This window comes from Spermophilus citellus (assembly GCF_964194105.1).
Source record: "Spermophilus citellus genome assembly, chromosome: 2".
NCBI classification, from domain to species: Eukaryota; Metazoa; Chordata; class Mammalia; order Rodentia; family Sciuridae; genus Spermophilus; species Spermophilus citellus.
This window is the reverse complement of record NC_138183.1, coordinates 193,445,663-193,459,399: the sequence shown is the minus strand read 5'-3', so window position 1 is coordinate 193,459,399 and position 13,737 is coordinate 193,445,663. Positions and strand designations below refer to the sequence as shown.

At 40.4% G+C, this 13,737-nt stretch overlaps 1 protein-coding gene across 1 annotated transcript in view; it reads left to right on the top strand.

The window, feature by feature from the left end:
* Nucleotides 1-12,912, top strand: part of PPME1 (protein phosphatase methylesterase 1) — a 61,208-nt gene extending 48,296 nt beyond the window's left edge. The window contains exons 9-14 of the mRNA XM_081282622.1: nt 1,608-1,731; nt 5,119-5,248; nt 6,115-6,159; nt 9,518-9,582; nt 10,204-10,271; nt 11,727-12,912. Of these exons, the coding sequence (XP_081138748.1) occupies nt 1,608-1,731; nt 5,119-5,248; nt 6,115-6,159; nt 9,518-9,582; nt 10,204-10,271; nt 11,727-11,745 (451 nt within the window). The 3' untranslated portion in view covers nt 11,746-12,912. The remainder of the gene's footprint in view (nt 1-1,607; nt 1,732-5,118; nt 5,249-6,114; nt 6,160-9,517; nt 9,583-10,203; nt 10,272-11,726) is intronic.
* The last annotated feature ends 825 nt before the right edge of the window (nt 12,913-13,737 follow it).

The window sequence follows — 13,737 nt, the reverse complement described above, 5'->3', positions numbered from 1 at the left end:
AAAAAGACATTTTCAGTAATAATATCAGACAGATACAATGCAGACGCTTTAAAGAAGATATGACACTGCCAGGTTCCATGCTGAAATTTTTTGCCCTAAACCTTCTTATCCACACACAGGCATTGGAAATTCAAAACACATATTTCTTTGTTACACTATTTTTTTAATCACATCTGTACTACTATATTATAGATATGAAACTCAGCACTCGAAGTTCATAGAAAACCCTCACTTAACAAAATATTTATGAATATACACTTTACTAAAGGTTTGGGAGAATATAAAGAAGTTATCATTCTTAAAAATCTCCACTGACCCTTCAGTTTATTCTAGCCTTTTTATTTTCCTTCCTATCTTCTCTCCTTTTCTCCCATTTTTCAAGGGCAAAAATAACTTCCTCTATATCATGTAAAGTAGACCTTGATACTGGCCTATACCCAGGCCCTTGGGATTTTTACTGTTAGCACTTGTCAGTGTATTTTTCCATCAAATTATCTCTAAAGGGATTAAGTACCAGCTGCTCATATAATAATAATTTTTATACCTAATTTCATAATATAAAGAGATACTATTTGGTGGGGTAGGAGAGTGGTAACCAGGGATTAAACCCAGCCAGGGGTGCATAACAACTGAGCCACATCCCCAGCCCCCCCCCCTCCACTTTTTTTTTTTTTTTTTTAACATTTTATTTTGAGACAGGGTCTCACGAAGTTGCTGAGGTTGGCTGTGAACTCGTGATCCTCCTGCCTCAGCCTCCTGAACCTCTGGAATTACAGGCATGCACCACTGTGCCCTACAACAGATACCATTTTTAAGAGAAAAACACCTAGCAATAATTGGTTGGATCAGATGGTCTATTCAGCTGGCCATGGTTGTTCTAATTGCCAGTTTCTTTCAGCCAACTAAAAAGTAGGTCAGGCATGGTGGTGCACGCCTGTAATCCCAATGACTCAGGAGGCTGAGGCAGGAGGATCACAAGTTCAAAGCCACCTCAGCAACTTAGCAAGGCCTTAGCAACAACTTAGTAAGGCCTTAAGCAACTTAGCGAGACCCTGTCTCAAAATAAAAACAAAAAGGGCTAGGGAGGTAGTTCAATTTTTAAGTACCCCTTGTACCAAAAAATAAAAATAAAAGTAGTATCTTTTACCATTTCATCTGAGTCTTATTCTACTGTAAGCAGAGTACAACAACAAAAAAAATACCATGTGGTGGAGTTTGTTGGGGCTGAATTTGCACACCAGCTTAATCCACCCATAAATAATTCTTTCCAGATAATCCTGGACAATTATTATCTCTTCAGGGCTACTTCATATGATTATAATGATAATTGTATAAAAGAACACCAATAAAACTTTTGTCACCATGCCTCAGGAAATGGTTGTTCCTTTTCTATGGGTCTATATTAGTACAAGAGCTGAAAATCAGCCATTGGAGTATAGTTACATATTGGTCATGTTTTTTCACATTTTCACATTCTCCTTCTTCCAAGAGCATTATTAAGTTCTATTAACATTTGATTAGAAAAGGCCGTAAATATGGGTATCTCTGAAACAATTTGTGATAGAAAAGAAATATGTAATAGTAATTTTATTTTTAAAAAAATCTAGGTGTGAAGGAATTACTAGTCCAGAAGGCTCAAAATCTATAGTGGAAGGAATTATAGAAGAAGAAGAAGAAGAGGAAGAAGGAAGTGAGTCAGTAAACAAGAGGAAAAAGGAAGATGACATGGAGGTAGGTGAAGGCCTGCTGTCTTAGAAAGATAGGGTAGGGGATGGTTCTAAGTGTGATTACATATTTTAGGGGACAGAGACACCAACATAAGAGATACTTAGGTTAAATATAAGATAAAAAGCACTGTCAATAGTTTTGACCAGTTGCAATGTAAAACCTTAAAGTATATAATCTCCCCTTAAACAGAACTGCTTTCTCACCAGACTTTCTCATCTCTCCCTCTGTTCCTATAGTTTCTCATGAGAAAAAGCCCATTTCTTACCTGTCTACTCTAAGCCCATCTAAATTTTACTCAGCTTTCAAGGTCTATCTCCTTGGAAGTGTTTTCTGACCTCCATTTATCAGTCCATTTCTAGTACAGCACCTAAAGTTGATATGACACAACTTAGTATTTCTTTTAGAAATTGTGTTTGTTGAGCCATAGTACAGATTGTCGTAAACCACATTTAAAAATACAGTGGTCTCCTGCTAGTTATTTCTAGGTTGATGGTCCATGTTGTTCTCTACTTGTGCAAAAATTGTATAACAAGCAAAAAAAAAAGTGTGCATTTTCAGGGCAGAAACTGATGTTCTGCATGAATTTCCCTCAGCATTTATCTCAGGCTTGTGTGAGCAGTAAGTGTTCTGTGGGTACTGGCTAGACAGTTGGTTTGAGGACAGTAAAGGAAAGGGGTGCTTTTTTTCTCGGAAATGTCTAGTGACTATGAGCAGCAGACTTTCTGGAATGGATTATAAATATCTTACTAATGACAAGTAATTGGCTTGGTGTAACCACATTCTCCTTTACTTTTGTAGATGCTACTTATTATTAGCAAGGAGAGAACATTTTTTAATGGTATTTTTAATTTAATGAGGATCTTCTTGCCATCCTTAAGATCAGTGATCTGAATAATACTTGGTATATCTTCAGAGTTTGCAAAAATATAAATAATACATTGTCTATTTGGCCCTCCCAACACCCTGTGATATCTTTTCTTCCATATTACAGTATAGTAACTGAGGCTCAGAAGTTAAGAGTCTTTCTCAAGGTAACGAAGCAGGTATTTAGTAGATTTAGTATGTTTTATTACTTCTTACCTTTTATGTGCTAGGCACTATCCTGAATACTTAACATTTGTCAACTTCTCATTTTAGCTCTGCATTGTAAAAATTATCATCATTTTTTGTGTCTCAGGTATAGATACTTTCTTAACAGTATCACATAAAAGTAACAGTAACATATAAAAGTTAGAGTTAAAACACACCAAGATCCTCCGATTTTCAATTCCAACTCATTTTTTGTTTGCAATTTTTTTATAAGAACCATTATAGATTTTATAAACTCCAGCAGTTTTGTTGAGAGGACAAACTAAAGTGCATCAGTTATTATCCATTAGCCATCACTTCCTATTTCTCCCCAACTCTCCTAGCCTTAGGCAATCACTAATCTACTTTCTGTCTTTATAGCTTAACCTATCCTGTACATTAAATATAAATGGAATTATACAACATGTGGTCTTTTGTGGCTGAGTTCTTTTACCTTAGCATAAGGCTTTCAAAGTTCATCATGTTGTAACATGTATCAGTCATTTGTTTCTTTTGTGTCTAAAAAATATTCCATTTTACAGATGTGCTACATTTTATCCACTCATCAGTTGATGAACATTTGGATTATTTCCACTTTTTTTTTCTATTATGAATAATACTGCTATGAATATTTACTTTGCAACTTTTGTATGGACATAGGTTTTTATTTTTCTTGACTATGTATACCTAGGAGTGGATTGCTGGATCATCTGGTAAATATGGGTAACCTTTTGAGGAACTGTTTTTCAAAGTACTGCAACATTTTACATTCCCACTAGCAGTGTCTGAGGCTTTCAGTTTGTCCATATCCTTACAACACTGTTACTATCTCCCTCTTTGATTATAGTCATCTTTGGGGGTATAAAGTGATATCTGATTGTGATTTTGATTGTATTTCTCTAATAACCATTGATGGTGAGCATCTTTTCATGGCATTAGTGTCCATCTGTCCCTCTTCATTCTTTTGCATATGGATATTTATTTGTTTAGTTACCTCAACACTGTTGAAAAGACTGTCTGTCCTTTTCCCATTGAGTGCTGTTGATACTCTTAGCAAAGGTCATTTGAAATCATGTGCACACACACACAAACACACACACACACACACACACAGGTTTATTTCTGGGTTCTCTGTTTCCTTGGTCTATTTTTCTTCATGTCAGTATCAAACTTAATAGCTTTGTAATGGTTTGAAATCAGGGAATGTGAGTCCTCCAATTTCATTGTTTTTGTTTGTTTGTTAAGAAAATCCTCAAAAAAAAGTCACTGTGCTTTTGATAGGGATTACATCAACTCTATAGGTCACTTTGGGTATGGACATCTTAAACATCCAGTGATTTTTTTTTTCTTTAACATGTTTTGTTATTATCTCGTGTTTCCTTTAAGATTTTCATATTGTGGTTAGTGCAGTATCCCAATTATTTATTCCCATTATATTTCACCTATTTCAGTAATGCAAAAAAGTTAAAAAAAAAAAAAGCAATAAAATAGAAACATTTATTTGTTTAGCTAATACTTGATTGTATACCAAGTGCCATCCACTTTCCAACTATCAAGATAAAACATGTTGACATGTTTTCATATTTGTGTCATATTTCTCTTTTGAATTACTTCTGCAGGAACAGTATCTCATTATCATAAATCAAGATATGAGGAAAAATATACTTTACCAACAAAATCAACCTATTTTCAATTTTACCATCTGTTTTTTTCACCTAACCATATCACTTTTTTCCAACAGTAATTCTAACCTAGATGACATGTAACAGTCCATTTCTTTCACTTAATACTGTAAACATTTTTTTATCCTACAGTGTGGTGTTTGTGATTATTCTTTTGATGATTTTGATGATATGTTCTTTTTCCAACTGAGTATAAGAAAAGTTTGATCTTGGCTTTACAATTTACCAGTTTGTGATCTTATAAGTTACCTGTATCATTAAAGCTAATAAAAATAGCTGGGCATGGTGGCATGTGTCTGTAGTCCTGCTACTCAAGAGGCTGAGGCAGGTGGATCATGTGAGCCTAGGAGTTTAGAGCCAATCTAGGTAACACAATAATACTTCATCTCTTTAAAAAAGAAAGAAAAGGAAAAAAAACTAATAGAAGTAAAAAAGAAAACTTTGGATTATCTAAAAATGGAAATTTCAATAACCTGTGTAAGATTACCATAGAATTAAGTGTTTAATAAAATGCCTGGAATTCAGTAGGTCCTTAGTAAGTGCTAGTTTCCTTCCCTTTCCTTTTCTCAGGGTCCTAGTTTTTATCCTATTCCTCCAGGGGTGGCCCTCAGAGACTCAGGATTTGCTCTTATTCCTCCAGACCAAGAAAGACCATCCATATACCTGGAGAATTGAACTGGCAAAAACAGAAAAATACTGGGATGGCTGGTTTCGAGGCTTATCCAATCTCTTTCTTAGTTGTCCTATTCCTAAATTGCTGCTCTTGGCTGGTAAGTACATATTTACGTGTGTGTGTGTGTGTGTGTGTGTGTGAACTTAGCTGCAGTAACAAAATATCATAGATTGGGTACACAACAGATAGGTATTTTTTTCACAGTTTGAGAAGCTGAAAGTCTGACATCAGGGTACCAGTAAGATTGGACTCTGATAATGGTTCCCTTCCTGGTTTGCAGATCGTTGCCTTCTCTGTGTGTTCTTATGTGGACCAGAGAAAGAAAGAACGAGTTCTCTGGTGTCTCTCCTTATAAGGACACTAATCCTTTTGTATCAGAGCCCCACACTTTTGGCCTCACTTAACCATGATTACTTCCTATAGGTCCTAGCTTCAAATACAGTTACATTAGAGGTTAGGGGCTCAACATGAATTTTGGGAAACAATTAAGTCCATAATAGTATATTGTCACCTGGGTATAACCTTTTTAAAACTATTAACCAAAGTTAATCTTCTGTGCCCTTTCTCCTCTCCATATCCCAATTCCTACACCTAACTAAGCATATGTATCTATTGGGATGTCCTGATTTGGGCCTGGCTTTTGTACCTGATTAAGACCCGTTCCCCCTAGAGCTAGATACCGTGGTGTAAGGATAGCCTGACTGTTTATGAGAATCAAAACAGTAAAACCTAGTTTCCAGAATCCACTTTAAATGAGCAAAATGATTGTAGGGAAATCTCAAACCTGGAAAGTTTTATCTGGTAAAACTATACCATCTTGAATTTAGGATCAGCATTAATGTGAATTAAGAATGTCATGTTTACAACTTTTTCACAATTTTACTTAATATTGGAAAAGCAAAACCTGTTTCACGGGGTCTTTTCTGGAAAGCTACTTTTATTGATTCTCTTGTTTTGTTCTAGGTGTTGATAGGTTGGATAAAGATCTGACCATTGGCCAGATGCAGGGTAAGTTATCCACAAATTATGCCCTTGGTCTCATTTTCTGAGGGCAGAGAAATAGGTAGTCATGTGGAAATTAATATTCTAAGATGATGAGGTACAATGGAAAGAACAGGAACTTTAGAGTAAGACCTACCTTTGACTTTTACCTCTACTTCCAACCCACCATATGATTATGGGGCAAGTGTTTCTCTTTTCTGAGCAATATTCCTCCCTCCTCTCCCCCCTACCTCTCTTTTTCATCTAAAAATGAGGATTATAAAACTATGTTTCAGAAGTACAAGAATTAAAATGAGACCATGTGTTTGAAAATAATAAAGTACTACATAGGTAAGTAAAATTGTGGACAGAGATATTATATTTACTGATCAATGCTTTTATTATTTTTAAATTTTTTTAGGAAGGGAAATATCCAAGATAATCCAGATACCAAAAGATCTAAAATCTATTTAGAAGATAGCATGGTGAGGTGGTGAAAGCAGGTGCTCCAAAGCTGAGAGAAATGGGTTTTGAATATTGCTTTCCTAGTAATTGTTTTACCTGGAGCAAGTTACTTGACTTGTCTCAGCTTTGGTTTTTTTAATGAGTGAAGTGACAAAATTGATGGCAGTCTCAAAGGGATTGTGAAATATAATGAGTAGGAAAGTGACAGATTGAGCATTGTGCACAGGTACAAGTGTGTTGGCCATATGGCATTGGAGACAGCAGGACCAATTTTGTAGAGTTTCTTGCTTTAATATGGGTAAAAGATCTGGTGAAAGTGAAGTCAAAAGACATTACATCTGGGGTGATGGAAAGAAGAGGTGCCAACTCCTAAACTACATGGATTCACGCTTAAGCAGATTCTGTTCTTAACCTTTCTTCTTAGTGTTACTAGTTTTGTGACCTGAGTGAATTGCCAACTTCTTATAGATAGAGTTTCTCTATCTATAAAATGGAGATAATAATATATCTTAATACTTACTTACAAGGTTGAAGTAAGAAAATGTGGAAGAAGTAAGATTCTGACTTATGATACTTTTCATTGTGTCTAGCAAACATAGTATATGTAATTTCTCATTAGATGCCCTCCTGTTTCTTCAGTATGGACTATCCAAGGCCACCTTCTCTTTAAGGAAAGTATCCCATGAGTAGAGAGTAAATGGCTAGGTTGAAGGTTGTTCCATAGAACAAAGGAAAGTGGCGAAGTCTGCATAGATCCTAAGCTACAGCTTTCCCAGCACTGTGTTCAAACCAGTCAAATGTATTATAGAATTCTAGAAATCTACCACTTATTCATGGTGCAACTTGGATCAATGAAAATATTCCCATTTCATAAAATAATTATGGGAATAATTGTGAGGATTAGTCATGAACATGTTAATTTATGTGTACCCAACCCAGTGTTATTAGTATATATGAGTTCTTCCTAATTACTTATTTCCTATTATCCCAAAGAGGAATGAAAAATACATCCATAGTTATCAGAGGCTGACCTCATAGAAATGGTGTTGGGTCTAGTCATTGTTCAGAGATTCATTCATTTATCCACGATTTAAGCACCTACTCAGTGCCCCACTCCTGTGTTGGTATATAGAACAAGTAATAATACTAGCTCCTGTTCTTGTGGAAATGACATGCCCTTGGGGAGGCAAGCACCAGTGGCATATAATATATAACAAAGAGGGGCACCCACTGCTGACTGTTTGGATCCAAATGCATTAATAGTAGTACCTTAAAAGATTGAAAGGAGAGGCAGCTTGGCTGGAGCCCCAGAGGCAGCTTACTGCAGGAGGAGGGTCCTAAGCAGGGCTTTACCGAATGGAATAGTTTCAATTCATCCACTAATAAAGCAGCATTATGCCGCAGTCTGGCTGGGCACAAAATAACCTAGCCGCCACAAAGCCTTGTAGGTTCAAACAGCAACTCCCCCCGCCCCCCACCCCCACTCTCACGGGCACTCTACACACAATTCCCGGGAGCACACTCCCTCCACCGGGCCAATTCTCCCGGAACCCTGCTAGAACTCAATGGGAACTCCAAAGTATCAGGGCGCAGGATCCGCCCTAATCCCAGAGCCGCCCTATTCCCCCCGCCCCCCCAGCAGAGTGACCTTTCAACCATTTCCTCTGGCAAAATGCCAGGCGTCATTCCGACTAAACTGTGGCTTTCAACAGCGTTAGACAAGACACTTCATCCATCATGACCTCAGTTTCATGATCTCAAAACAGAATGTCAGTGTATATCGTGTGTAATTTTATAGGATAGATTTGAGAATCTATTTGAAAAGTTGATAGAATAACAAAGAAAAAAAATGGGTGGAACATGTTGAAAACTTTTTGAAACACTGTGTAACTACGGTGAGAAGCACAAAATGAGGACCAGAACTTCCAGAGCTTATTATTTTGTAAATGAAAAGCTGAGCCACTGAGTCTGTTCATTATACCTGTGGGTGCCTTTGGTCTTGGTCACTTATCCTTTATCTCCTTAGGGACCTTCTTTTATCAATGATCTCTATTCTTTCTCTCTCCCTCCTTCAATTTTGTCGGAGTTGGGATCAAATCCAGGGCCTCATACATACAAGGCAAGCAATCTACCTTGAGTCCATCCCCAGCCATCTGTTCATTCTTTAATAGTTCCACATTAGTTGTGATCTTAGTGTTTCAAAGGACAATGTTAAGAAAGTACTTAGTTCAGTGCCTGACACAAAAATACTCAAACAGTAACTTTTATAATAATAAACATAAAAATTCTTAAATGGTCTACAAAATCCTTAATGTGGTCACTGCTTACCTCCAGAACCAAGCTTCCTGTTATTTCCACTTCAAGTTTTCCCTCCCTTGTGAAGGCTGTTCTTTCTGTACAGGAGCCTTCCCGTTGGACTGTGAAGCCCCTTTCCCATGCTCTCACAGCCCCAAGTGCCCATTTTCATCATAGCAACTACATGCTGCATTTAAATATTGATTTTTATGTTTTACTCCTCTATTAGACTATAAATCCTGTGAGGAAAGGATCTTTTTCCTCTGTGAAGCCCCTTTCCCATGCTCTCACAGCCCCAAGTGCCCATTTTCATCATAGCAACTACATGCTGCATTTAAATATTGATTTTTATGTTTTACTCCTCTATTAGACTATAAATCCTGTGAGGAAAGGATCTTTTTCCTGTGAGTCTTGCCCAAAGTAAATGCACATTAAATAGGTATAAAAGGGAAAATAATTGACCAGAGGTTACAATTACAGGTTTTTATATCATCATCAAAGACTTGGTCATTGGGTCTAAGAGGTTTTGGGGGGAAAGGTGCTATGTTCCTGGAATGGCCTGTGAAGCTGGAGAGGGAGTAAGGAGAGGATAAGTCCCTTTGCCTGGCTTTGTTTTTTTCTCCAGGGAAGTTCCAGATGCAGGTCCTACCCCAGTGTGGCCACGCAGTCCATGAGGATGCACCTGACAAGGTGGGTCTGGTACTGAAAGACGTAAAAGGACAAAGTGTGAGAGTAACTTTGGATATCACAGAAGACAGGACAAGCCTCTTGAGTCTCAGCCTGCATTACCCGCGGCAGCTGCTGTGGGTGGGGCCTGGGTAATGCACCAGCTCCCCAAACCTCTCCCTGGCAGATGCTTATGATCTGGGCTTTGTGGGTCTGAGCTGAGGAGCTGCTGCCACCCTGCTATTTTATACAAGGGCCCTTGGTTAAGATCTCAAGTTCTCCTTCTCCGTATACCTAAAAGCTAAATGGAAGAAGGGATCATTGGAGTAGAAACTACATCCTAAACTCCAGTCACAATTAAGAATTAATATGGGCTTCTCCTTTGGGAAAAAGGTGCTTGTAACTCTGAAAAGCTGCTTGTAACAAGAAGCTCTCATTCTTCCTGAACTCTCTGGAGCCATCCCTGGCAAGGATGGTGCAGAGGAGTCTCCCACCCTGGGTTCTTTTGCTCTTAAGCTGCCCAGATTGATGGGACTGATGTAAGGACACCACCAAGACTGACCAACCAACAGATGCTCACCGGACTCCCAAGGCTAGCAACATTACTCACCTTCATATGACCTGGAATCTCTCTTCCTTTTTCAGGTAGCTGAAGCTGTTGCTACTTTCCTGATCCGGCACAGGTTTGCAGAGCCCATTGGTGGATTCCAGTGGTAAGGATATACAAGGGTTTATGAGCCCTGCGGTGCTGGCCAACCCAGTACACAAGCATTTGCAGGGTTATCAGTACTCTGCTTTACCTCTGTTTTGTTTGGGTCACCATGCCCCTCCTTCCTCCTCCTCAACAAAGGGCACTGCATGTGTCTTTCTACAGAGCCACGTGGGTTGTTGGCATGCTATGGCCCAATGAGCTGTTGCTGAGACTGCAGTTGAGTCACACCTTGTCTCCCACCCCTCATTGTAGTGTGCATTTCTTCTTGAAGCACTCCTTCTTTGAGGAGTCTGGGATGGGAATTGGTCCTTATCTGGAGAAATTCTCTGTGTCTTCTCCTGCCCTACTACTGAGCAGAGCTGGGAAGGCCATTGGGGGAGTTTGAGCAGGATTTTCAGCCTCAGCACGATTGACACCTGGGGGTAGGCAATTCTTTGGCATAGGGGGCTCTCCTCTACATTGAAGAATGTAGCAGCATCCCTGCCTTTACTTGCCAAGTGGCATTAGTACTTCCTGTACACAGTTCTGACAATCAGAAATGCCTGCAGGTATTACAATATCTTTTAAGGGAGGCAAAAGTGAGAAAACCACTGGTCCGGAGGAAAAAAGGAGACCAGGCCTCTCATCCCAGGAAGTCCTTCATTGGGAGACACAGTTGAACTCCATTGAGGAGGAGAGGCATGTTGACCTACACCAGTGGTTCAGGCCACTTCATGGACCTCCTAGTCTGTGCTGCAAAGGCCCTTAGTTCTGAGAGATCCAGTCAGCTTGATGAGTTATTCCTGCCACTGGAAAGCATCTTGTTGTATTAGTAGTAGTAGTAGTAGTGGTAGTACTGGGGATTAGATTGAACCCAGGGGTACATTGTCACTGGGCTGCATCCTCAGTCTTTTTGTTTTGTTTTATTTTATGACAGGGTCTTGCTAAGTTACTGAGGCTGGCCTTGAACTCTATCCTCCTGCCTTAGCCTTCCTAGTTGCTAGGATTACAGGTGTGCCTGGAAAGCTTGGAAAGCTTTTTCTTTTGATGAGGGTTCAGAGGAACTTGCTCCTTACCCTCAGAAAACTTGAAGAAATATTTTCTGCCTTAGACAACTCTGAACACCATGGCCTGGGAAATGATAGTGACAGGCAGAGAAAGTATCAGAGATGATGACAGGATGCTGTCACAAAAGTGACAGTCTTAGGCCATTCCACACATCTAGCAACTGATCATTGATGGATCCCAGGAATCAACAATAAATGCTTAATTTCTTTTAATGAATAGTTTTGGGGGACCTGTGGTCAAATGAGCAGTACAATGAGTGCAGACCCTGTGTCTAGCCCTGAGTGAGGCCATGAGAAAATGGGACAGATATGCAAGGGCTTTGGTGGTGGTCATAGGGAGGGAGACAGGTAAGTATGGGAGAAACTATTGGTAGTTATATTTGTTTCCCTTCTCTTTTTACTCTTGACAGTGTGTTTCCTGGCTGTTAGTGACCTGCTTTTCACCCCTCCCTCAACATTGAGCTCTGTTGTAAATACATCGCACCAGAGGCCACTGTGATGCCGCTGTCTCCTCCTCACCATCCTGCCCGGCCATGTGACACCGGCTCCCTATAGACGGGCATCCCCAGATGTACAAACCCTTTTGTGTATTCCTGCCAAAAGCATTGTTTTCCAGGGCCCTTGTTCAACATTGGCCTGCCCAGTCCAGGGTCCCCAGCTTTTACTCCTTCCCTGTATAGGGGTAGCCTCTGCCTGTTCTCCCTGCCTTGCCTTCGGAGAATACCCATTCCTGGCATCATGCAGTGCACCTGGGCCTAGATGTCTCTTCAGGCTCAGGGACCTCCATTCTCTGTGATTATTCTTGGCATGGTCCTGCCCTACCTCATGGGATGGACAATGCACAGGGTGGTCCTTATTTTTCCCTTAATACCAGTCAGGTACCTTTTTATCCCAGTCTTACTCTTCTAGGTTCAGAAGACCCAGAGAAGCCAGGATTCCAGCCTTAGGTACAGGGAGGGGTGGTGGATAGGTAGCAAGCATCACAAGAAACCAGCCTGAAAATCAGGTACAGCCAGTCCAAGCACATGGCCTCCCATCTGGGTGAGCCCACTGTCCCACTCCCACATGTCTGGGCACCTGCCCTGGGCTGAGGCCAGGCTGCTCCAGGGGCCTCGAGCCCTCACCTGACAATGAGCAACCCAGGTTAAATACAGCCCATGCACAAAGCCATAGGCTAAAACCTGTGGAATTGTTTTTAATAATTGAATTTAACCATTTTCATAGTTGGTTCTGGAGGTGTGCAGAATGCCCACTTGCCTCTTCTAGGCCCACAGCTTCTCGTTGCCATTTGTGGTTTCCAAGTCACTCTACATAGAAACATTACAACCTAGCATCCCCAGTCTTTGCCCTCGTCCAGCTGCCTCATCCCCAGCACTGCAGCCTCCCCCTGCTGCCCAGGCACGCCATTTCCAAGGGCAGGGAGAGGCAGTCTCCTAAAGCCCATCTTTTCTGTGACTGTCTAGGTGATGTGTAGCCCCCTCCGCCTTTCACCCAACAACTTCCTATCCCTGTCCTGCTGCAGGTCCAGAATCTGGGACCTACTTTGTTTGTTATTTATGACCTTGTTTAAAGGAAATAAATATCTCCCAACCTTTATGCATCTCTGTGGAGTTATCCTTATTTCTGCTAATCTGGGGGAAGAGGTACAGTTCATTGAATTTAGTTGTTACAGAAATCCAAAAACCACTTTTCCTGTAGCCTATGAGTATTTGTGCTCTTCTTGCTCCCCAGATCAAAATACCTAGTGGGGTGGACAGAGCCAGTCTCTACTATAGCCAAGGGAACCTGGATTCCAGTCCCATTTCTTTTACTGGCACAGAACAGTATAGTCTGCCTACATAGCCTCAGTCATTCATGGCTTCACTTTTGCCAATATCCAAACTTAAGCACAACCTAGATGTCTCCTGAATTCTAACCCTTAGATGCCTTAGGTCTCTTCCAGAAGACCAAGAGCATCTTCATATTCACCACTTCTAACACTGTCCTCATCTTCTTTCTCAAATTTGCCTTCTGTCTTTCCTAACACAGTAAGAGATAGCTACAATCAAGTCTTCAGTGGCCCAGACCCCCTACACTGTTCTCTCACACTCACACCCATATCCAGTTTGCCATCACATCTGTCTACTCCCTCTTCTCTGTCCCTCTTTTCCATTTCACAGACACTCCCTAGCCTAGGCCTCATCAACTATGAACCAGGTCACCAGTAGGCTTGCCAGTTTCCTGCCACAGCCCCTCCCTCCTTCGGTCATCCTCCACATGCTATTGGAGTCATCTTTCTAGTAGGCTTCAAGCCAGCTGCCTAAATGAGAACCCACGGCCTGCCTACTACTAGCTGTGCTGTAGTTTCCTTGTCTAGAAAATGAAGATAAATAGCACTTGGCATACAGGGTCTTAGCGACTATATGCGTTAATAATAGGTTA